The sequence below is a fragment of the Triturus cristatus genome, chromosome 6 (assembly GCF_964204655.1).
Source record: "Triturus cristatus chromosome 6, aTriCri1.1, whole genome shotgun sequence".
NCBI classification, from domain to species: Eukaryota; Metazoa; Chordata; class Amphibia; order Caudata; family Salamandridae; genus Triturus; species Triturus cristatus.
The window spans coordinates 993293759-993317491 of NC_140589.1; the positions used below are offsets into that span (position 1 = coordinate 993293759).

General features: G+C 41.7%; 1 protein-coding gene across 4 annotated transcripts in view; it reads left to right on the forward strand.

The window, feature by feature from the left end:
- Positions 1–23733, forward strand: part of RIN2 (Ras and Rab interactor 2) — an 831738-nt gene that overhangs the window by 778217 nt on the left and 29788 nt on the right. For all 4 annotated transcript variants that reach the window (XM_085611780.1, XM_085611777.1, XM_085611779.1 and 1 more), the window contains 2 exons: positions 1534–1625; positions 6919–8013. In XM_085611780.1, the coding sequence (XP_085467906.1) occupies positions 1534–1625; positions 6919–8013 (1187 nt within the window). The remainder of the gene's footprint in view (positions 1–1533; positions 1626–6918; positions 8014–23733) is intronic.

Genomic DNA, 23733 nt, shown 5'->3' on the forward strand with positions numbered 1-23733 from the left:
CCTTAAAGAGGGAGGTCTCTCTCCTCATATCTGAAGCTTTGTCAGACCTCCCATTGTCACAGTGCTTCGCTCTAACTGTTGTTGATTCTTACCTCCCCGTGTCCTTCCCTCTTCTGAGATAGCCAGAATTGTTTCTCATCTCTGATCTCAGTGTCGCTTCTCTTGGAGGGGCATGGATGGCTGGCAAGGGCTGACCTCCGAGTGTGGTTGTTTGAGGACTGTATTGAGTGCTCGAGCACAATAATACATTTTGAGCTTTACATTTTTAATGTACATTCAGGTGAGAAGAAGATGTCAAGAGATTGTTTGGCTAGAATCGTGAAATGTAGTTCTCCACTGTGGCAACGTGGTCATTGTATTCTGGAAATATGTATTTGCCTCACAAAAATGTAACGTGCAATTTGGACAACTTCTCAGATGATGGTGATGGTTGATGGGTGTGTGTTTTGCTGTTTGTTGTATATTAACTGCATCATCCTGTACTCTTCTTCCAGTCCCCTTGCTGACAGATTTGACATTTATCCCAACATATCTTTCGCTACTTATTTTGATTGGATGGTAAATAGTTATTTTACTCTAGGGCCTTCCGGAACTATACTCGAAGAATACTTCGTTGGCCGATTACAGAATTGTCATTTACTTTACTATGAGGTCAAAAGCCACTCTGATTATTTTGCTGAATGTTACAGGAAATATATTGCACTATATGAGAAACTGAACTAGCGCGGTACACTACCCGGTACCTGATCTTGATTGTTTACTCCTTGTTGTTTTACAATGTTGACCTCAACTTTCCTGAGTTTATTTCATGCTTTTACCTCTGTGTACCTCTGTGTACAGCGCTCTGATACCCGCAAGGGTCATGTTTGCGCTTTATAAAACTTTTCAAATAAATAAATAAATTGCAGTGGGAGAAATGCCCGCGATAATTGCCAGTTCCACACGATTGAGAAACACAAATAAGGCACAGTCTCCGTGTGCACCCAGTCTCATGTTTACCGCAGGATTCACGATGAGCCCCACAATGTTTGTTATTCTTTTATTTCTAATGGTGTAAATAGGCCACCCGAACGCCATATAAACCAAAAGGAGCTATGATTGTTAAGCACATAATGAGGACTGGAGTTTCATCAGAGTAGTTCAAGTCCAAAGACCCATAATTGCCATGTCGCCTGTTTAGATGCGTTTGTTGCATTTTGTTTGTGTCTCTGTGAAATGCTTAAAAATGGAGCTTCAAGGAAGGTTTGCTTCCGGGCCCCCATCACGACTAGATCAGCATTTCACTGTTGCAATAGAGTCCACTATGTTGTAGTTTTAGAGACAACCCAGGTAAAACTTGAATCGAGAATTGTACTTTTTGGGAAAAATGTCAAGATGTTATTTGAGTTGGAGGTGCTGACACCTCTTATTGGAACTGTAAAAACGGAATGTTCATATACAATAGTGCATTGGGTCACGTCTTCTGATTTGTGTTGAAGTATAGCTTAGAAACGCTGATTTCTGATTTTAATGTTTTTTTCTATTTCCTATAAGGGATGTTTTGCCTTTCACCTTGAAGCTGCCCCAAGCGGTGACACGAGCTAGGACCGAGAGTGAACTTGAAGATATTGCCAGGTTAGGAATACGTAAGTATGGACAATTATTTGTGCTGGTGCAGAAATGTATTCTCTGAGAGATCCAAATATCTCATATTTATTGCCTCATAGTTGTCCTTATTTTGTTATGAAACAAATAGAATTAAATGCCTGATATACGAAACTCTAAAGGAAAATATGAGTTTCCTCTTCACACTGAATGCCCATCATTAGGGTGACCAGGTTGTCAGATGGAAAAACTGAGAGGGGCACAAACATAGAAATAGGACTAAATGTCCTATTAAATTTCAGGGCATCAAAAAAATAAATATATATGTGTGTGTGTGTGTGTAAAACATTTCACATTCCCTCCCCTGCCTGTGAAGGGGTCCGGGTGCTGGCCCCGGCCGGGCTCTGCGGCCCTGATTTACACCTCATTAACGCCTCTTGTGCTGCCTGAGTGAGGCAAGGCAGCACAGCAGGAGAGTCTAAACAAATAAACTTCTGTCCCCAGTTTGTAAGAGAGCGGTTTAAATGTGAACCTGCACAACACTGTGATTAATTTGCAGAATCACCCGAACCTCCCTTAAAATGCGGGACATTTTTGTGTTTTATGAGAAAGTGTCAGGACGCCAGGACAGTCCTTCCAAAACCCGGACTGTCCTTGCAAATCCGGTACATCTGGTCACCCTACCCATCCTTCATAATCTTCTGATATGAAGTAGGCTCCAATTTAGCTGTCTGTTTTCTCTTTCTATGTTCTACTCGATTGGAAGTAAAGGCAGGTGGTGAGTTTCGGGTTAGGATGCAGCAGGTAATTCCTGAAAATCTGTACATCAGTTGGTACTGACAGTTATTTTGGTTCCAAATCTTTTTTATGGCAGTTTAATAAAGTTTGCCGTACAACATGAACCCACATAATAGGGGCTGATCTGAAAGTATGCATGGCTGTGACCATGGGTGTAGAATGGACAGGGAGTTACAGGACCCACTGGAACTACAAGGATTTCCACAAAGAGCAAGCAAAAAATGTTTCTGTGAAACTTGTGGTTGAAATCATAGATAGTGGCATTGAAATACTGATATCTGCATGTTTTTTCTCAAAAACTTGCTATGCATTTTATTTCCCTAACTCCAGAATTACTGTTTTTTTACCGGTGACAGTAATTTCGAGTTGGGTAAAAAATGAGGATTTGAACAGCACACCATATTGAGGGTCTTAGTGCCAGATTCAAATATTCCTTGGGTTCTCATTGCTGCCACTCAGATAGCAGTGCAAAGTGTAGGACCTTTGTTTAAATGAACAGCGCTGTGTTGATTGGTTCATACCAAAAAAACTCTGATGTTTGCCAAATAAAGGGTAGCCTGTCATTGGGATCTGCTCATGCTGGAGGAATAACCCATACAGAACGCCAGTCTTAACGTGCATTGTAGGTAAATATACAGGGGTCCACATTTGCTCCGTTTACGTGAAAAGAGAGTCTGTTAACTGTTAAATTGGGCTGCCTAGCCATTTTTCCTTACTGATAATAATACCAAATTCCCAATATTACCACATGACTGCTGTATGCATGAAGATTGTATTTAGGCTCCAATCATGAACAAAAGCTTTTATATCAACAGATAGAAAGTGATTTAAGGAAAAAATAACACTTTTTGTTGAACCTGCATATAGTCCTGCTGAATATAGTCATTTAAGTGATCTTTTTGCGATAAAACATGGCACATATTCTGTCTGCCTATTACAAGTGCCATGACCTGAAATGAATGTGTAATATGGCAGACTGGACACCTGCCACATTTGTGATGTAATATCCTGTCCACCATAGTCTAAATAAGGTTCGAAGTCTTTGGAGTGAAATAAAATATTGATGCACATGTATGCATTTAGACGTCCTAAAACTGTCCCTCTGACAATTGTCTCAGAAATGATGAACACCATCTTAAACCTGTAAGGTTCTTTTACCTCAGGTCGGGCCCAATTCACAAAGGACATCAGCACTTGTGATGGAGACCCCGCAGTTGTGGCGGGGTGCCCGCACTCGTGGCGGGACCTCCATACTGCAATTTCCCATTGTGAAGGTCCCGCCAGGACTGCGGAGCCTCCCCCACAAGTGCGGAAGCTCTTTCTGAATCGGGCCCCACAGAGAATAATGCACTCATTTTATAAACACAGGGGAAGACTTACAAATAGTATTGATTTTTCATAATACATTTCATCATTCACAAAGGCCATGGGGGTCAACTTGAGGATTTCAGTGTCAAACAGATGCCAGTTTTTTTTTGTAATTCTTTCCCTTGTACCCAGAGAGCTTGACCAATTTCTAAAGGATTTCTGACAGTATCACTTGTAGAGAAATGAAATGAAAAGAATTTATAGAGCACACTATACTCTGAGGTGTCAGAGTGCTATAGGAAGGCACCCTAAAGCAGTCAAAAATCGCCCTGGAGATGGCTAAAGGATATGGGAAGAGAAAAGCCACGTTTCCAAGAGTTTTTTAAATATGGCAAGTGAGTCAGCATCCGAAATATGGGCTGGCAAAGTATTCCACAGTTTTGCTGCAACGAGATAGAACGGCATCTCCATCTTGCCTTCCGAAATCTGAGAACTAACACCTTGCAGAAGGAGGATCTGAGAAGCCTACTAGGGGTCTACCAGTGGAAGAGATAGTTCAGTTGGCTGGAACCTTTTTGATGCAGGGCTAGAAAGACCATACAAAGAGCCTTCAAATGAATCCTCTTTCTGACCGTCTCTGACCGAGAGGTGCCTCGGGATGTTAAGGATAAGTCAGGCAGACGCATTCTAGGTGACTTGAAGTTTGTTAATGCAGGAAGCATTGCTAATAAGATACAGTGACTTGCAATAATCCAATTGCGATGTGGCTAGTGCATTGATGACTGTTTGGCGCAGTTCTACAGGGATATAAGGGAATTTCTTTCTCAGGGGCCTGTTGAGGAGGAAACAGGTGCCTGTAGTGTGACTGACCTGAATATCAAAGCTCAAGCATTGTCAAATAAGACACCCAGGTTTTTTGGCAGATTTGACCTGAGTAGGAAGAGGTCCAAATTCTTCCAGCCACCAGATGTTGGACTAAATAGGCTCCTCAGGGCCATACACCAATACCTCCTTTTTTTGTCTGCATTTAGTTTTTGGGCATTGTGTTTCATCCACCTACTAAAGCTAGACATACGAGGATTCAACTTCACAGCTGCAGAAGTCAGGTTGTAAATAGACACGAGGATATGGGTGTCATCTGCGTGTGACTGCGCCTGGAATCCAGAAGGAAAAAACAATCTCGGGTTTTGGCTCAAATGGCAGTAAGGCCTAGCCTAATAATATCAAAAAAACAAAGAGTCTGCCAATGCTGCACTTTAATCAGATAATGACTTCGCACAAAGTGTAAGGAATTAAACAATAACACTAGTGACTGCTTTAATCGAAAATGACTTATACACTATAGAAAATGTTTACACAAATTGTACCACAAACCTAAAAAACACATCTCTTAGTGATGTCTAAAAAACTTTTACAACACATATAAACTTTTGTGTGTATGAAACATCTCCTAGTGTTTATCGACAATGACCAAATACAGAACAAACACTCAATCAATCATTCATACCCATTCACCCAATTTGTACTATTTTGACAAATCTAGACTAACAAAAAACAGTTTACATACAAATACAGAGACCATCAACATAAATGATATTAGTGGTTCTTTTAACAGTGTGAGCTCAGTTTGTACTCGTAGCTGATAGTTTGGCCTCAGAAACAAGTGTATAAGTCATTTTCGATTAAATCTGACAGAAACAGCAGTCACTAGTGTTAGTGTTTAATTCCTTACACTTTGTGCGAAGTCATTATCTGATTAAAGTGCAGCATTGGCAGACTCTTTGTTTTTTTGGAACCCAAAAGAGCACACCATTTCAGCCAGTGGAGCAACATACACATTAAAAAGAGTCGAACTCAACGACGAGCCTTGGGGCACCCTCCCTCCCAAACCCTTCAGTGGGCACTATTCATCCTGCCATGCTGCATCTGCCAATATATGACGACCCAACATTGAAAAACTGCGGGATCAACGCCATTATATTTCATAGACAGCCAGTAAAATCACTCAGAGCCAAACTTAAATTAACGATTTCAAGCAGATTTTGTTTTTAAATAGTCCTTGAAGAGGTGCCAAATCCACAATTAAATTGTGACTTGCCTACCTCTTACTGAAAGAAGCACGAGGACGACCGGTGAGATAATAGTGTGTATTTTTTTTTTCTTCTGGTTTGTGCTTGTCAGAGTGAGTATTGTGTGCCTCTGTGCGAGCGAGCAGCTCACAGGCTCGAATCTAGACGAGTTTAGAATGTCATTCTTAGAAGTACTATACATTCATTCACTTACGAGTTGGGTAACGTCATCATCAACTTTCAGTTCTGTACACCATGTAAATAGTCGATATCTTATGACTTTATTAACTACATTGTTGTGACTCATAACTGGCCGAGGGCATCAGTTGGCTAAGGCTTCCATTGTGAGCCGTCTGTTGTATGCCATCAGCAGTTGCCGCACCTCGTAGAGAGGCCTGGCTGCCTGGCCTCCAGGCGGCGGCAAGGACATTTTCCTGATGACGGGTTCATAATCAGTGCTGAGGGAAAGCTGGCGGGGGCCTCTGGCGTCCCTAGATGAAAGCATAGGAGATGAAGAACAGTTTGTTCTGTAGTTTTTTTCTCAGAAGAAAAGTCAAAACAAGAGCTATTTCCCAATTCTTTCTTTTCTGACTCGTAAAGTTCAGTCAGTGTCGCTTTTGGATTTATGCTGAGCGTCTAAATCCAGGGGTTGTGTAAGAAGGCCGCTCACCGCACTCCCACAGCTGCGCGCCCGGCGCCGCCTCCTCGGGGGGAAGCAATAGCAGATGATGAACTTGGCGACACTGGTCTTCCGCGGGTACTTAGAGGGCTGGTCGAGGAGACGGGTTGAAACCAGCCAGCAGGGTACTAGGACAGAGTCTCAAGAGACACTCTCCCCGCTTTGCATTGCACCGTCTGATGAACACAACTGCAAATGAGCATAACTTAGCTGACACTGGAAGCAGAAAAAGCAAGGTTTGCCAAACTATTTAAGTTTGCTTTTAGAAAAGAACATTTTAATGATCAGGTCATTGTATTATATTTATTGGATCTTTCCGGTGGAATATAGGGAGCCTATTGTACGGGCGAAACCACAACTGGTGAGAAGAGGGCCGTTCTTTGTGTTTAGTGTTTTTTGCCGGGGGGAGGGAAGGAGTGTGTGTCAGAGTTCTGTGCCTGGTACTTAACAATTTCTTGTTCTCTTTGGCTTGTTTTTCAGGTTTTTGGCAGTCTCCTGTTCACAACAAACCGCCTCCTCCCCCGAAGCCTCTCCCCTCTGACTTTGCAAGCGGAGGACCGCGTCATGTGCCGCATATAAATGGAGTGCATTCCATCAGGACCAGGACGCCCTCGGAGCTGGAGTGCAGCCAGACCAACGGAGCTCTGTGTTTCATTAATCCCCTCTTCATAGAAGTGCACAACCCAGGCTCCGGGGGAAGCGCGAAGAGGCAGGGAAAGCGGGCTTCAGAAGTGAATGGCACGAGCAGGCCTCGGTCGCCTCCTCCGAGACCCCCTCCGCCTTCTCTCGGCGGTGCGCTCGCGAGCCCGCAGCTGTGCAGAGCCGCGAGGCCGGAGACAGCAGCCATGCCAGAAATAGAGAGCCGCCAGCTGCACGGGAGCAGCGATCCTCCGGCAAAAAAGCAAGCTCCAATTCCCCCACCTCGTCGAAAGAAGCAGTCCGTGCTCATAGAGTGGGACACTGGTGCGAGGACCACTTCGGAGCCTCTTGCTTGCCCTAACTCCACGCTTCGGCTACAGACTGTGAGGCGAGACCCAGCAGGAGCCCCCCCAGATATGGCCAGTAGTCCGCAAACGGTCGTGGACAACCTGCAGCCAGAAGCGCCGATCAACATACAGCGGCTAAGCGACTTGAGCATTTCGACGTCCTCGTCCGACTCTCTGGATCTTGACCGGACCATCCCGTTCTACGACTACGACGGGGACAGCTTCGAAAGCGACCAGGAGAGCATGGCGCCCCCCCTGAAGCCCAGGAAGAAGCGGCCCAGCTCCTTTGGCTTTCCCAAAATCGTGAAGACGCAGCTCCGCAAAATGAGTGGTGTGTTCAGCTCTTTGATGACCCCCGAGAACAAGATGGTGAAGAGGATTGCGGAGCTCTCTCGGGACAAACGGACATACTTTGGATCACTAGTGCAGGACTACATCAGCTTTTTCCAGGAAAACAAGGAGTGTCACGTTTCAGTCACAGACATGCTTCAGACTGTGCGTCAATTCATGACCCAAGTGAAAAACTACTTGGCGCAGAGTTCCGAGCTGGACCCTCCCATCGAATCCCTCATTCCCGAAGACCAGATTGGTAAGCAAGACTGATCCATACTACTTCTGCCAAGTTTGAGTTTCTTCTGTGATCATTTCTCATAGTGGATCATGTTGTATGCATGCATGTGGAAATTTGTACATGGTGAGCCTAGCCAAAAAGGCAGCAGAGCGCTGTACACTGTCAAAATCAAGAATACAATCAGTGACAGGAGTGGTGGCTGGCTAATCGATTGTTACTGCTTTCCGTGGCAGCCGCCGCCAATCTAAAGTGGAGTGGCGGCATGGGGAAATGTGTGGGGGAGGATCATAATAAATACAATAAAAAAAGACTTAACTGCCGCTGACGCGGCCGGCTGCCTCGGGCCCCTCTCCAGCTCTCCTCCCGGCAGTCCATGGGCCGTAGCACAGGTTCCCCACCCAATCCAGACGCTGCTGTCATGCTATACCTAGCATGAGAGAAGCACCTGGATTGGTCTGAGCGGGCTGGTCTGATGCTTGCTGAGGCACAGCTTTTCTCCAAAAACGGTGCAACACAGCTGGGTTAGAGAAATATAAGTGCGCATGTCTATTTGGCCAGCCTAAGACAGCGGACCAAACAGACATGCACACTTATAATTGCCCACCACTCCACCTTCCTGCCACGCCCGGCTCTGCCCCGCCCAAGACTCCATGGCTCAGGTTGCTCAGGCAGTAATAAATGAAATGAATTTTTTTTTAAATTATCATTTTATTTTTCACCTGCTGACAGTGGGGCGTTGCTCCTCTGCTATTACGGAGGAGCCATGCCTAACTGCTTGTGATATAGTGTTCTTTAAAGAGGTGTGCCTTCAACTCTTTCCTAAATTGGAGCAGCGTTGAAGCATTTTTTTTATAGATATGGGGATGTTGATTGAGAGTCTGGGGTACAGATGGAAAAGGCCTAGTTGCCGCCGTCCCAAGAACAACCAAAGAGGCAAGTTTTTCTGCAGAATTAGCAGGGGTGCTGGTTATAATGGTTTTGTTATTACAAAAAATGAGAAGTAAAAAGAGAAACATAAAGTCAAATTCAGAGTTCCTTGTAAAGTACACAACAAGTCTATTTGTGCTTGAATGTTCTTTTATTGCCTTTCTTTCATCTGGAGGACAGAAAAAACATACTCAGCTAACGCGTTTTGCCCAAGCACGGGCTTCTTCAGGGTAGTGTTATCAAAGAAGTAGTGATGTAATCTAAAAATAACCGGAGTTCTTTGTCATATGTACCACTTCTTTGAAATAAATAGAAGCTTGAGCAATCAGAAACACTAGATAATTTTCAGTCACATATCCAAACGAATAGTCTTTAATTCAGGTATAATGATTCGGTTGGATAAAGTTCCTTGTTCGGCAGGAGTATCCGGCTGGTCATGTCCAAACCCAACCATATTGTGGATTGTAGAGGGCTTGCATTTATGTTTTCCTATCTGTGAAAAGAAACATGAAGAGAGAATGGTCCAATTCACCATTGTAAATGAGTGATAACAAGAAGAGAATAAATCAAGAATGCTTGTAAAATCAATTCGTAGCATGAGTCAGGAAGTTGACTGAAAAATAAATGTTTAATTATCAATAATGTAGAGATTTCTTGGCCTATCAAGACAGACAAATGCATCTGATTTGCCCACGTCTCCCCATTCTTGGCCAAACGTCTGCTTTAAAGCCTCTACATTACTCTTGTTTTCCTTTTCCCCACTTCTCTTTCCCAGCCACAACACACAATTTGATTTCACAGTTAGAAACATTTGAAATTGATAGAGCCTTTAAAAGTGAGCGAAATTATATTGAGCAAATGGGCCTTGTACATCACCAACTAAAATGAATTATAGTCTCTGAGTGAAATACCAAGATTAGGGGGAAATGAGAAATAACCAGGGCAGTCAAGATCAGAATGATTGTTTCCGCAGGTATTTCTTCATTTTTTTAAGAGCCCCTCAGGATTTCACACGGGAGTTATCAAAGCCTTGGGTATTAGTAACAGTGGGGTATGATGTTACCACATGCAACTCTTGTGTACTCATACCGTTTTCTGAGACGTGCCAATGATTATGAGCACAGAGAATAGCAGACATACTTATCCACCCACTTACATTTTTGCCACATCCTTTGTCTCTCTACTGGATATAGAAACCTTGTCCCTCAGTTAAAAAGTATTGAAGTAGCAACTTTAAGTCTAAAAGGAGGCACCTCATTTAAACAAACATCCAAGAACCCGATCGTTCCTTGTGAATACGTTAAAGTGCTGCATAGTTAGTAACAGATAAAAACTAAGTTGCAGAGTATCAGCCAAGAATGGCTCCTAACATGAGTTTTTGGCTTTGTTTTCAGTAGGACCTGTGTGAGTGCTCTTTTTTCCTTTGTTTTGCCTGTAGTGAGCTAGCATGCTACTGATGCATTGTGGGTAGGGCCATTAGAAGTAGGCTTGTGAATGCTGTGCCGTCAGCGTGCCAGTATAGTACACTCAAGAACACACAGATCCTGTGCTCATTGTGCAAATTCAACATTTTTAATTCGTTGTTCTTCAAGAGATAGTTAGAAGGAGAACAGTTACTTGAAAAATTTCTTCCAAGAGGAATTTCCTTCTCTCACACGCAGTGGCGTAACGAAACTTGAAGGGGCCCCCCTGCAGGGTACATGGAGGGGGCCCCCTCCGGACTCAATCTGGAGCTCTCCAACCGAAGTGCGGTGCTGAGGGGGCCCCTGGAGGTTGCCGCCCCCCCCCTGCACCGCGGGGTCCTCTGTTACGCCCCTGCTCACACGCTATCTGTTATGACTGAAGCAGTTTCTTTTGTGAGACTGGGTTGTCCTTTTCCAGGGCTTTATGTTCACACCTTTTGCTGCTCTAAAAACCTTTTTTGATCTGAAGGAACAGGTTTTGAGGATTAGTTAGTTTTGCTTCGTCTATGTCCTACCAACACCAGTAAACATCAAGGGATCATGCTCCCTCAGGCCTCAGGGTTGCGTTATGAAATTTGAAGGATATTTTCAGTGCCGAAGATTTCGTAATGAGGTAAAAAGTGTATTTTGTTGTATATGCAGTGTCTCACACCTCTTTGTATAGGTAACTGGCAATAAAAGTTTGGATTCTTATAAAACGTTTCCTTGTAAGCTTGCCTTGACAGTGCTTCATTTGTGCCGGTGGCTGCAGGTGATGGGTGCCATCACTCACTTTTGAGAACCAGGATTTATTTTGTAATCATCTAACGATGCAGGGCAGGAGCGATGGGCAGAAAAGGGAGAAAGAAGGAGGAATAGAAAGATAAGAAGGCAGTGACAAATGAAGGGGCAGTGATGCAAAAGAGCCTGCAAGAGTGAGAGAAACAGATGGGAAGGTTGGGTGTACAAGGAAGAGTCTGAGGGGGAATTAAAGGCATCTAGACACTTTTGTATCAACACATTCCATCCAGACCTTCCAGCTCACGCGGTGCCGTCGTGTGTTACACTATTTCGGCTCCCTTCACACAGTCACCCTGTGAGGAGCCGAAATCACAAGGTGGCATGCTGGGCGAGCTGGAAACCCTTTCAAAGACTGCATTTCCAGCTTCTCTTTCGCATCTGTAAGGAGCCAGTTTCTATTAAGAGGTGCGAAAACAAAAACACTCCAGGGCATCAGCTATAGCTTTAGGTACCCTTTTTTGGGGGCGGGGGCTTGTGAAGGGCAAAGTGCCGCGTACATAGCACTTGGCACGAGGCCCCGCATTCTCCAAGGCTCCGCCCCCTCTTCACATATGAAATTTGTTGGCCATGGCAGGTCATAGCCCATAGGCCCATAATGAACAAATCCCGTTGATACAGGAGCCCCCTATTTTTCAGTCATTGCCCTGATATGGAGTTGCGCCAACAAACTGTTTAAACAGACAAAAATAGAAGATGGTTTACATTAAGGAGGATTTGTTTTCTTGCAGCTAGGCTAGCCTTTCTCAAAACACCCGCATTTGAACAGTTATTTGCGAACAACTGATGACTAATTGAAGAAAGAAACGGGAGGTGTTTGAAGCTAAAGTAAACGCAGAAGTGTAGCGCGGCGCATGCTCAGATGAGAATCGCGGCTGTGGATTTTGGCTGCCTGGCAAGGCCCGCTGGTAATGCTTCAAGTATGCTCACGCCCGCTGTCCAATAAGTGAAGGTTACCATGGGGACAACCACAGTGCGGCAAACAGTCTAAAAGTGAAAATGCTATCGGAATTCTGATACGCCCGAGGCTCTGAGCACATTGTTGAAAGCACTTCCGTGCCATTGCTCACAGATTAACATTATCTACCAGAAGCTTTTCACATTTTTGGAAGACAGGATTGCTATACTACACGGAGGTGTTACATTAGACAGGCCAACCTAGTAGTACTTAAATATAGCACCGGTTTCAGAGCACTTCGAATCACAACAGTCCAGAAAAAGAGAAGGAGTAAAGTTGCCAGTTAAAGGAAAACACCAACCTCTCCTTAGTGATAGATCCTTGTATACAATATGGGGCAGATTTATAAGCCCCATGCGCCACTTTTGCGTCACTTTTAACATGGGAAAAGTGACGCAAAAGTGGCGCAAGGGACTTGTAAATCTGCCCCTATGTGTTTAACGGCTTTTAGTATTACTTTCTAAAAAAATAACGTTATCCCTCTGCACAAACATTTAGGAGTGCATCAAAAGGATTTAAAATCAAATCTCTTTTAATGCAATGCTACGAAAGAACAGTAAGACCATGTCACGCGTTTCTGAGCACTTGATACTGGGAACAGCTGGGGTGGCATCATAGCTAAACTGGCACAACTAATCTCTGCGTGAGAACTAATGGCAGCAGATGGGCACCCAATGTGAGAAAGCACTTTTCAGCTTAAAATGGTGCAGGTTTGGACACAATGCACCAAGAGCAGGCTACATGCACTCTTTTAACGTGCAAAAAAAGAAGTGATTCTTTTGTATGCCCTTGATAGTAAAATCAAAACCCGAACCACAAGCACACTTTGGGGGGATATTTACAATAAAATAAACTAAACTAAAATAAAGTGTTACACATAAATTGGTAGAGCCGCGCTCTGACATTTTTTAAACACAGGTATGTGCCATATTTACAAAAATATGGCTCACCCCTGAGTTTCCCCTAGTGCTATGGTCTAAAGACAGTTAAATACACACAGCAGCTTGCAAGAAGGATACATGAAACTCATGGCTTTAACCCATTTATTTCAAGTACATTTGATGTACTTGTTAATATCTCGTACACTGACAGTTTTCACTCGGCCATGGATGATTTTCTCAGATTTGCACACCATTGTTCAAAGCATAGGCCATGTTTTGAGTTACAGTCCCAGCCTTATGGTGCTTAAATAGCATCATAACTAGGGAAATACATTTGGTTGCCAGTTTGCTTATATTAAAAACCGTATTTGTCATTAAGTCCCAGCATTGCAACTCTCTCTGAGTGGGAGAACAGCATGTGGGTTCCATGAAATACACCCGGCTCATCTCCTAGCTCCTGAAAAGCAACTTTATTCACATGTGCCATCAGCTCCTTTCTGAAGCCTTGTTGTGCCCTTATAAACCTCCTGGGCATCTCCGCCCTTGCCAAAGACCGAGATAATATAAAGGCTTTGGTTGATGCATTGGATGCAAACGCTAATACAATGCTTAGCTAGAAGCCTACAAGAGTCAATAGATAAAGTGAGGGCGACTCTTCTACAGCAAGTCAATAGAGATGACAATGCTCTTCCGAGACGAGAGTGGGCAGAAAGAGTTGTGTCAGACCAGGTTTTATAAGGGTTTCAAATAGGGCTGTAGAGATGTTTGTAAATAACAGATTGGGATGATCTTCTTGGTGAATGAGGTACTCCATCAATTTGTGATGTCCACACGTGAACACTTGATAGCACCTCAGAATTAGACGATATGTAATACATGACTGAGATGAGAGCTCACTACAAGGAACAACTATTAAGACCACCAGGGAAGTGCTACAAGGAGCACTCTGCAGTCTTTGAAGACAGCAGTATGTAGAAAAAAACAGGCTTGAAAATTATACAACTTGGAGAATTTTAGTATTGAGCAGATAGAGGACGTAGTGTCCGCTACATGTCCAACTTAGCTTCACCACATTCAAACTTTTTTAAATAATTCAATTTAATAGGTCAAACTACTCATTACAACAACAACACTTTGTGCACTAATAGGACACTCTTACATCAATATCTTAGTTCACGGCAGAAGTACCATATTGTTTGAGTAAATTTGGTTACTATAATCTTGTGCAATTTGAGGGGAAAAGAAATCAGTGACTTTAAAACGCCTGATCTAGGTCAGCCGTGTAGTCAATCATTTGTGGTCAATTTTGCATGATAACATTGACTATCAATTTCTCCGGTTCTGGTGGTTATGCAATTTCCTACTCCTTATAAACTAAACACTCTTGACAGACAGAACGTGTTGTAGATGGTGGTTTATGTGGTAAAGAAAACATGTTTAAACTTCACACAGAAATAGGTGAAACTAACAAAGTAGTATTTCAGAGGTGGTCTTCATCATAAGATAGTTGGAGCAACGAGCAACCCATTGGTGTAACTGGGGGCGTTGCAACCTTTTCCACTAATGGGGCGGAGTGGTTTGCCTTTCTGCTCACACTTGATATAATACAATGTTGTTCCCTGCTTAATAACATGAACAGTGACTGGCAGCTAGCTTTATTTAATTTTGTTATGACTATTGATGTAGTGTTGGATTATAGATGTCGGATCATTGTAAACATAAAATATACGTGTTGAGTCAGGCTTGGATGGCAAATCATTTCAATTATGTGTGCTGGACTTTCTTGATACTTTTTTCTGTGGACTGCACTGATGGTAATTGCTCCAAAGGGAGCACAACTAAGAAACCGGAGAATGAATGTCTGACGCTCTGAAAACTCTCCAGTATTTTCCAGCCTGACCATCAATGCAGAACCGTAAACCCGCATTTCACCTGTTCTGGTTATCTGCCTTATTTAGTCATCCTTTTTAAGCCACCTCAGGCACTCGGAGCCTCTGGTTAGGTTTAGTGGAGTTTTGAAAGATTAAGTGATCCAGAGACATTTTTAAACATTCTTAAATATCTTCAATGGAACACATTCTTGAATCTACCAATTGTCATCCGCCCGTTCAGTGGTATAACACATTAGTAAGGTGTTATCCAAGGTCAGCATAGGCTGTTGTAACCTTGTTCCCTTGAGTTAAAAGCAGGTCAGCTATTTCTTTCATAGATAAACACCCTCTTTGAGCTTGAAAAATACATGTTTTACTTGTCAGGCAGTGGAAGAATGATCCTGTAGAGGTTGATTGAGTTCCTATGTGATATGTTTACTTGTTTCCACTTTGTGTCGTCCAGGGCATTTTATAAGGAAAGTGTAAGCTGACTATTTTAACACTAGCAAGAGGAGACAGGTGTGGCTATCTAGAGAGGGCCGATGGCCAATTACAGCTTTTATTAAGGCATCCTTGCGGGACCAGAAAAATATGTCTTTGCCTCCGGCGGTAAAAACCACTCCACTATCACCACTGTTTTGGGAATGGAACATACCGTTTCCAAATAAAGGAAAATACATTGTGAAAAGTTCTGCGAGAGGTCGTGCAGGAGCAGTATCCAAAATTGAGTGAAGTGCTATACCTGCTGTCCGTCCGCCACTACCAGTACTTCTACGGACTGTAATCCTCTGCAAGGTTAGGGTTTCATGAGGATAGTGCCAATATCGGCCACACTCACCAGCCCTCTCGCAGCAACATACAGGTAGCATTAATAAGCAGACAAGACAACTTTTGGTGGAGAAAATTGCTTCAAGTTTATTAGCATACCAAATATGCCAACATGGTGGGTTATCTTACAGGCGATCCAAAGGCAAGCCGCCCCTCGTTGGCGTCAGGGTGAGGGAACAAAGAGGCCAGGGGGTCAGGGGGAGGACTATATACCTCTCCCTGACCTCCCACCAGCCGAAAATGACGCGCAGGGGACCCCAACCGGGGTCTAAGGCCAAACAATAGGCTGCCCAGTGTGCCATCTTGTGGCACTAAAGGGGCTGCCCTCTTATGAGCGTCCCCTGCGGGGACAGTCGGTCAGCCCGCATTTCCTGCGTTATGCGTGAGAACAATCCGTTTTGCTGTGGCCAGAAGTATTCTGTGTTTTTAATGTTTGTGTCAGCTCCCTTGATGCTGATCTCTCTGGGTACCCAAAAAGTAGACTGAAGCTCTGCGCAGTTTTCTGGCTTGACTGGAATTTGAGCTTGCGCTGCATGGTCCTGCTGTCTGGGTGTGTTACAACACAAGTTTGGACATTTGTCTTATTAATGCAGAGTCTGCTCACCAGAGTATCTGAGGACAGTGCCTGGCTCGCAGTTGTTTGGTTGGTTCCCTTTGGTTCAGCTGTCCAAAGTCTATCAGAAAATATTATTTGAACTTTCAGTGCACTAGGTAGTTTCAGTCGCGTAGCTCGTTGTGCCAACCAGCTGGCTACGATGCTGTCTTGCAACATATTAGCAGCCCTGGAAGAGCCCCAGAGGAGCAGACGGCCACTACTGCTGATGTAAGCTTGTAACAGTAAGGAAGCAAATATTGTCATCCCCACATCCTGAATCTTGCTGAGAGAAGCAAATCCAGGCTTAAGAGTCTGACAGTGCACTCCTTTCCCCCTTCACATCTTAAATCTTCATCTTGAAAGAAAAGCGTCATTTGTAAAAATTCATCTGGTTCTAATTCTACCTCCTCCCCTCCCCCCCCCACCCCCCCCCCGCTGGAAAGTTCACTGCTGCAGGCCTTTCCTAGAAGTTCATCTTTCAACAACTGAGCAAACCTCCAAGCTTTTTCTGCCGACGGCACCAGATAATCTCTTTTTGCATCCCCCTTTCTCTCGAATATGTGCCCCTAGTGCTTCAATTCATATGGCGTATTATAAATTATTTTGTATTTAGTTTCATATTACGATAAAGCCAAAACAAAAACTAGAGCTCGCTCTGGGGATTAGTGTCTCAGATGTTAAGCGTGCTTTTTGGCTGGGTGATCTCACTTTTTGAAAAAGGAGTTAGTCACTGAATAAGGTGACACTTAGCAGAGGCAGCAGTTTTCTTGACGCTGAGGACTATTTCCCAGCTGCCAGTGTAGAAAAATAGAGCTTTATAATAAACATTTGTCCTCAGATCTATTTTAACCCTGTTATGCCCCTAATTTCTAGCACTATTACAGTATAAAGCGCTATTTAAAAAAAATGCTATCTCTATTTCTCTTTTTCTTATTATAAATGTTAATAACAACAATACTATGAATTGTTTTTATTATCAATAGAATTATTAACAATAACAGATAACACGAATAACATTAAAGCATTATTGTTATTTGTAATTATTCTGATTGGTATTATTTAATATTAAAAACAATAATCATAATAGCAATAACAACAACAATGATAAAAAATAATAAGTCCACTCTGCATATTTCTTTTTTCATTGAACTTTCTTAAGTTGTAACTTAAAAGATCAAACCTTCAGAGGAAAACGCATAGAAGTAAGTGTTCATGGCTATGCGTTTGTGTACCAACATACCTAAAAAATAAACATGCCAAGAGGTTACGCTAATCATACTAAGTATTCTCAATCAGAATTCGATAGGTGGGGTTGCAGGTAGCGTAGGCATGTAGGCGTTCTTTGTTTCAGTTATGCTGCAAATCAGGAATGTATCATTAGAAAATATACTGCGACATGCTACAAAAGCATTCAAAGTATACCCCTCAGGTGACATGGAATAATTTGCTGGGTTAATCCCTAAACATGTCGTCGTAGAGTGCATGGACAGCAGGGTAGTCCTGTTGACGTACGTCTTCCCATAGTGTGGGCAAGGCTTGTGAGGCCTGATTCACAAGCTTTTTGTTTCATTATCTCTTCTTTATTCTAAACTTCTATGGAAGTTACACGTGCAGATTCAATCCCAACCAGGCCCATACTAATTTAAGAGAACTGGTAACATGAGTGTGTATGCTATTTATAGCCCTTGTTACTCTGCGAATGTTTGCTATCAGGCTTTATCAGCAGTTTTGTTGATATTTGCTGATGCTTTCCCTTTCCAGGGGCTGATGTTCAGGGTCAAAGTCAAGATGTGCAAAATGCTTATTAAAGAATAGCCGTGCTTTGTGCGTAAAAACCGAAGGCTTAAAACATTTTCCATCCTTCTTTTCTATTTCCCTTTCTTAATAAATGAAACAAAAACATTCCTGTGGTAGGAATAGGAACGGGATTATTTTCTCCAAGCTGCATTGTAGAATCTCTTGCTCTGACGGAAAGAGTGTGATTTTTTTTGTTTGTTGGATGCTGCCTACGGAATTGCCTCTAGATCTAAAGTAAATTTGGGTTGTGGGTTAATTTCCAGCCTGTGTTTTGTGCTCGGTGTACCATTGTAGCAAAACTTTGTTCAAATGACCAGTTGAAGTCTGCCCCCTATTGGGCCTGTGTTTTATACAAGACACCCCAATTTTGCTGAGGCACAGGCCTGGGAAAGAGGTCAAGTCCTGTTTAATCACTTCAGATTATTGGCCCTTTAGAGTGTGAGTTCTAATCCCAGTGTAGTCATAAGAGATTCCTAACACGTTTAGATGTGAAGGATTCCAAGAACAAGGGAAACAACTGAGGTACTTATATTTTCTATAAACAATGACCTTCAAGCACTTGCTTTCTTTTGATATTTGAATTCTCTTGCAAGTATTGTGCAGTTCCTTTACCACATCGAAATCTGCTATGTATAGCAGGAGACATGTGTCAATTTGGTAATAACCTTACACATCTTTCCCTTTGACAATTGCTTATCGGATTTATTTATGATGAGTAGTCATGTTTGCATTTGAGAAAGTAGCACGACTGCAGACTGATGCTTTTCATTAGCAAACAGTTCTGATGTGATTAGATGCTGATAGTCTTAGCCCCTTTTGAAACCAAGTATTAATAAATAATGTGTCTGTGGAGCAGCCGCGTCAGATCCTGGACTGGACAGATATTCTCTCCTCCCTCTACCACCCAACATAAGTCCAGATACGAGAACAGCACCATAGTAAAAGAGTTAATAAGGAATCCACGACCCACAGTAGGTAATATTGTCTTCTCTGGAGTATGTTTTCCCATCAACCTAAAAATCGTTCCAACAATTGGTAGTGCCATTTTGAGACTGCCCTGTGGTATACATTTTCCAAACATATTTTAGTGCAAATCCTACTTAATGACCAAAAATGTAATTGCATTGTTCATTCTCATAGGTCATTTATATATATCTGCTGCATCATTCGAAGGATGTCATAAGTATCTGCCATACAGAGAAAATAGGTAGCAATTCGGCTCAGTAATTTCTTTTAGACAGGAAATCTCCCATGAAACAACATCCTCAATGGAAGACGTTTTGCTTCATGTATATCCCACCTGTCATCCATTTCCACTGACCTTAGACTGGAACCCGTCAGTGGACATTCTGAAGACCCAATATGTTGTCTTCAACTGCTGTGTGAATATGGCCATCCATTAGTGTGCTCGTTCCCTAAAAAGCAATTGTAAAGTCAACGCATATGGTCCATTTGACAATGCTCAGCACTGATATAATGTTAGAGAAGAAACCATTCCCAGAATCCTTAAACCCTGATTTACATTTGAAGGAGTAACATGTCTTAATAGGCACATGGATGTGGCTTTCTAGTGTCACCTATCCAGTCTACATTAAAATGACATGCTTCTTTCAGTTTTGATGCACTTACAACCTCGGTGATTTCTTATTCATTTATAGGCCTTGGTGACTGAAACCTATTGGGCAACTGCAAACATTGATCCCCAAAAACCTTCTCATTTATGTGATGGGCCATGTTTATTTGCCCTGGTTTGGCATAGTTAAAAGTAATGGTAAACAGACATAATATCGAATTCAAAATATCGACAGGACAGAATATCGAGTTTTTAATATAGAATGGACAGAATATCGAATTGCCAATATATAGTGGTGAAGAATATCGAAAATTAGGTAAGAAATAAAATATCGATTTAAATAATATAGAAGTAAGTAATATCGACAGTCATAATATAGTTGTTAAAAATATCGAATATTTTTATAGTGCTTTAAGTGTTAGTATATGTGTTAAAAGTATGTATACATTTTGGAATGTATGTTTGAATATTTTTAAAGTAATTAATTTTATGTTATTTAATTTTTGTGTAATTGAATTCCGTAGCGGGTTGTGGGTTTATAGGGGATTAGGGTGGGAAGTAATTTAATTATAGTACATTCAATAATATTTTTTAGGAATTATTAATTATTTTTAATTTAATTTTGCGTTTTGCTTCTGTAGCGGGTTGTGGGTTTATAGGGGAATAGGTTGGGAAGTAATTTAATTGTTATTAGCTAATTATTAATTGTTATTGAAAATTAATTGGTTGTTGATTAATTATTAAATGGTAAATTATAGGGGAATATGGTGGGAATTAATTTAATTGTAAATAATTTTGGTATATTGCTAATTAATGTATTCTTAATTATTAATTGGTATTAATTTTATGTATTTTTGATATTGAAAATTAATTGGTTGTTAATTAATGATTAATAGGTTATTAATAAAAAACATTGGTATTTATAATAAATTAATTATTAAATATTGTGTGATTGATAATTAATTTTAATATTTTTATTTGGTATTAATAACTTATTTATTTTTAATAAAATATTAAATTATTATTTTTCCTACTATTGCACTCACTGGAGTGGGAATAGTAATTTTTACCCCTACGCTATCCAACGCTTTCCCTACAATTGCACTCACTGGAGTGGGAATAATAATTTTTACCCCTACGGTATCCAACGCTTACCCTAGAGTTGCACTCACTGGAGTGGGAATAGTAAATTTACCCTCCCGCTATCCAACGCTTTCCCTACTGTTGCACTCTTTGGAGTGGGAATAGTAATTTTTACCCTCCCGCTATCCAACACTTTCCCTACTGTTGCACTCTCTGGAGTGGGAATAGTAATTTTTACCCCTACGCTATCCAACGCTTACCCTACAGTTGCACTCTCTGGAGTGGGAATAGTAATTTTTATCCCTACGCTATCCAACGCTTTCCCTACTGTTGCACTCTTTGGAGTGGGAATAGTAATTTTTACCCCTACGCTATCCAACGTTTTCCCTACCGTTGCACTCTCTGGAGTGGGAATAGTAATTTTTACCCCTACGCTATCCAACGCTTTCCCTACTGTTGCACTCTTTGGAGTGGGAATAGTAATTTTTACCCCTACGCCATCTGACGTTTTCCCTACTGTTGCACTCACTGGAGTGGGAATAGTACATTTTGCCCTCCCGCTATCCAATGCTTTCCCTACTGTTGCACTCTCTGAAGTGGGAATAGTAATTTTTACCCCTACGCTATCCAACGCTTTCCCTACTGTTGAACTCACTGGAGTGGGAATAGTAAATTTTACCCTCCCGCTATCCAACGCTTTCCCTACTGTTGCACTCTCTGGAGTGTGAATATAAATTTTTACCCCGACGCTATCCAATGCTTTCCCTATTATTGCACTGTCTGGAGTGGGAATACAAATTTTTACCCTCCCGCTATCCAACGCTTTCCCTACTGTTGCACTCTCTGGAGTGGGAATAGTTATTTTTAACCTCCCGCTATCCAACGTTTTCCCTACTATTGCACTTCCTGGAGCGGTAATAGTAAATTTTACCCGCCCGCTATCCTACGCAAAAAATATTGCATTTTTTAAAATTAATATTACGTTAATATATATGTATTATTATTTTATTTTTACTTACATTAATTATTTATTAATTTTAAAGTAATTTAAGTATTTTTAAGAAGGTTTCAGTTAATTATATGTTTTATGTAATTCATTTTACATTAATTTTAAGACATTTAAAATAATTCGATATTGTGACTAACTATATTTTTTACAACGATATTTTGGATTCTATATCTTTGTACTTACCTGTTTGGAGATAGGGCTTCGATATTTTGGCATTCTATATTTGTCCTTCGATATTTTGGCAATTCGATATTCTTCTTCTCGATATTTCGTCAGTGATCCAAAAGTAATAGTTGTCTCATCACTTAACACTTATTACATGTTACTGTGGTACAATAGGACCTGGATATTTTGATTATTTTTCAAAATATAGTTCCCTACTTCCTTAAATGTTCTGTTGTGCAATCTGCATATGGTATTTTTACCCAGAAACCAATTAGGGATGTGGTTAGTCATGCAAAGTACATCTGCTGTGATGCCCTTGTCGAACTCTGCCCATATCATGCCAAATGCTTTATTCTGAATTTTCCGGCGAAACCACTTCCTAAATTGGAACCCATCGCAAGTGTGAGACCGTCACATGTCGAACCTTTGTACAAGGATTCAAGTCTTCTCTTATAATTCTTATTTTGGTCCAATTGTGAATCCAGTTTTTAAGTGAACTGGACTTTTTGTTTTACTATGAGGCAATGTCACCAGAAAAGGCTTTGGCCTTGTGGAATTCTTGTCATCCATATCCCACACTCTGTGACATCCTCCGTTTGATAATAACACCTCTTTCACAATCTGACTAATGTCGACTCTTAGCTATAGGAGTGGCCAACCATGTTTTTTCATTCCAATAATACCTGTCTGTTTCTTTGTGGGAAAGCAATTAAGAAATGAGTGAATTCAAGTTTACATTTTTATTTCTGATTTTTGGGCAGCATCATACCTAGTCCACCAACCACATCATAAAATAAAATGATGTCCTCATGAAAGAGAAGCAAAAAAGCAGTCCGAGTTTGAGCAACATTATCTGTTTTTTGAGTTGAGCAATATAGAAAACCACAGAAACGGAAACCACTCCTTACACATTTTGGTTCAATTAATGGGTCAAGAGGTCAACACTGGAGCAGCTTCCAGCAGAGAAAGTTGAAAAAACAGCTTCTTTTTCATTTCTCCTCTAGATCCTCCACCTTATTTGTATAAGAGGGATGTATGATGTAACAACGCGAGTCATTACAACGCGTGCAGTTACATCGCGGTCGTTACAACGACTGCAATGTTACTACGCTATAACATTACAACGCAAGTCTTTACATCGACTTGCGCTAGATGGCGTGCTAACATTAGAAAAGCGTAATTTACTATTCCAACTCCAGTCCACTTAACAGTAGGGAAGGTGTTGGGATAGTAAACTACACTATTTGTAATGTTAGCACGCCATCTAGCGCAAGTCGATGTAAAGACTTGCGTTGTAATGGCATTGCGTGGTTACATCGCCTTCGTTGTAAAAGTTTAGTTGTAATGGTAGTGCGTTGTAAAACTTGCGTTGTAAAGGTTGTTTACCGTATAAGAGTGTCTCACACCTCTTTCTCATGTTCGCCCATCTCAGGTATGTATTGAAGCATTATATTTGGCATGTTGTATACTTAGATGAACATGGCTCAACTAAAACTTTGTGCCTACCTTCAAAGAAGAAGCACCAGAGCTTGACTGCCCATCCTCCTTTCATTTTTTTTTTTGTCCTCATTTGCCTTGTTTCCACCCTTCGTCTTTCTAACGATGCCAACCTTGGGTTTATCACACCTCATGCGCTGAAGCAGGGGTAATGAGGCGAAGGCTCCCAAGACAGCATCCCTGCCATCTTTCAAAGAGGCCTCCTCCTTCAATCGACCGCAGACCCTTCCCCATATCCTTCTGCTCACGCAGAAAAGACTATAACCAGCAGAGGCAGGAGAAGGCTTAATCATTGGACCGATTATTTTTTCAAG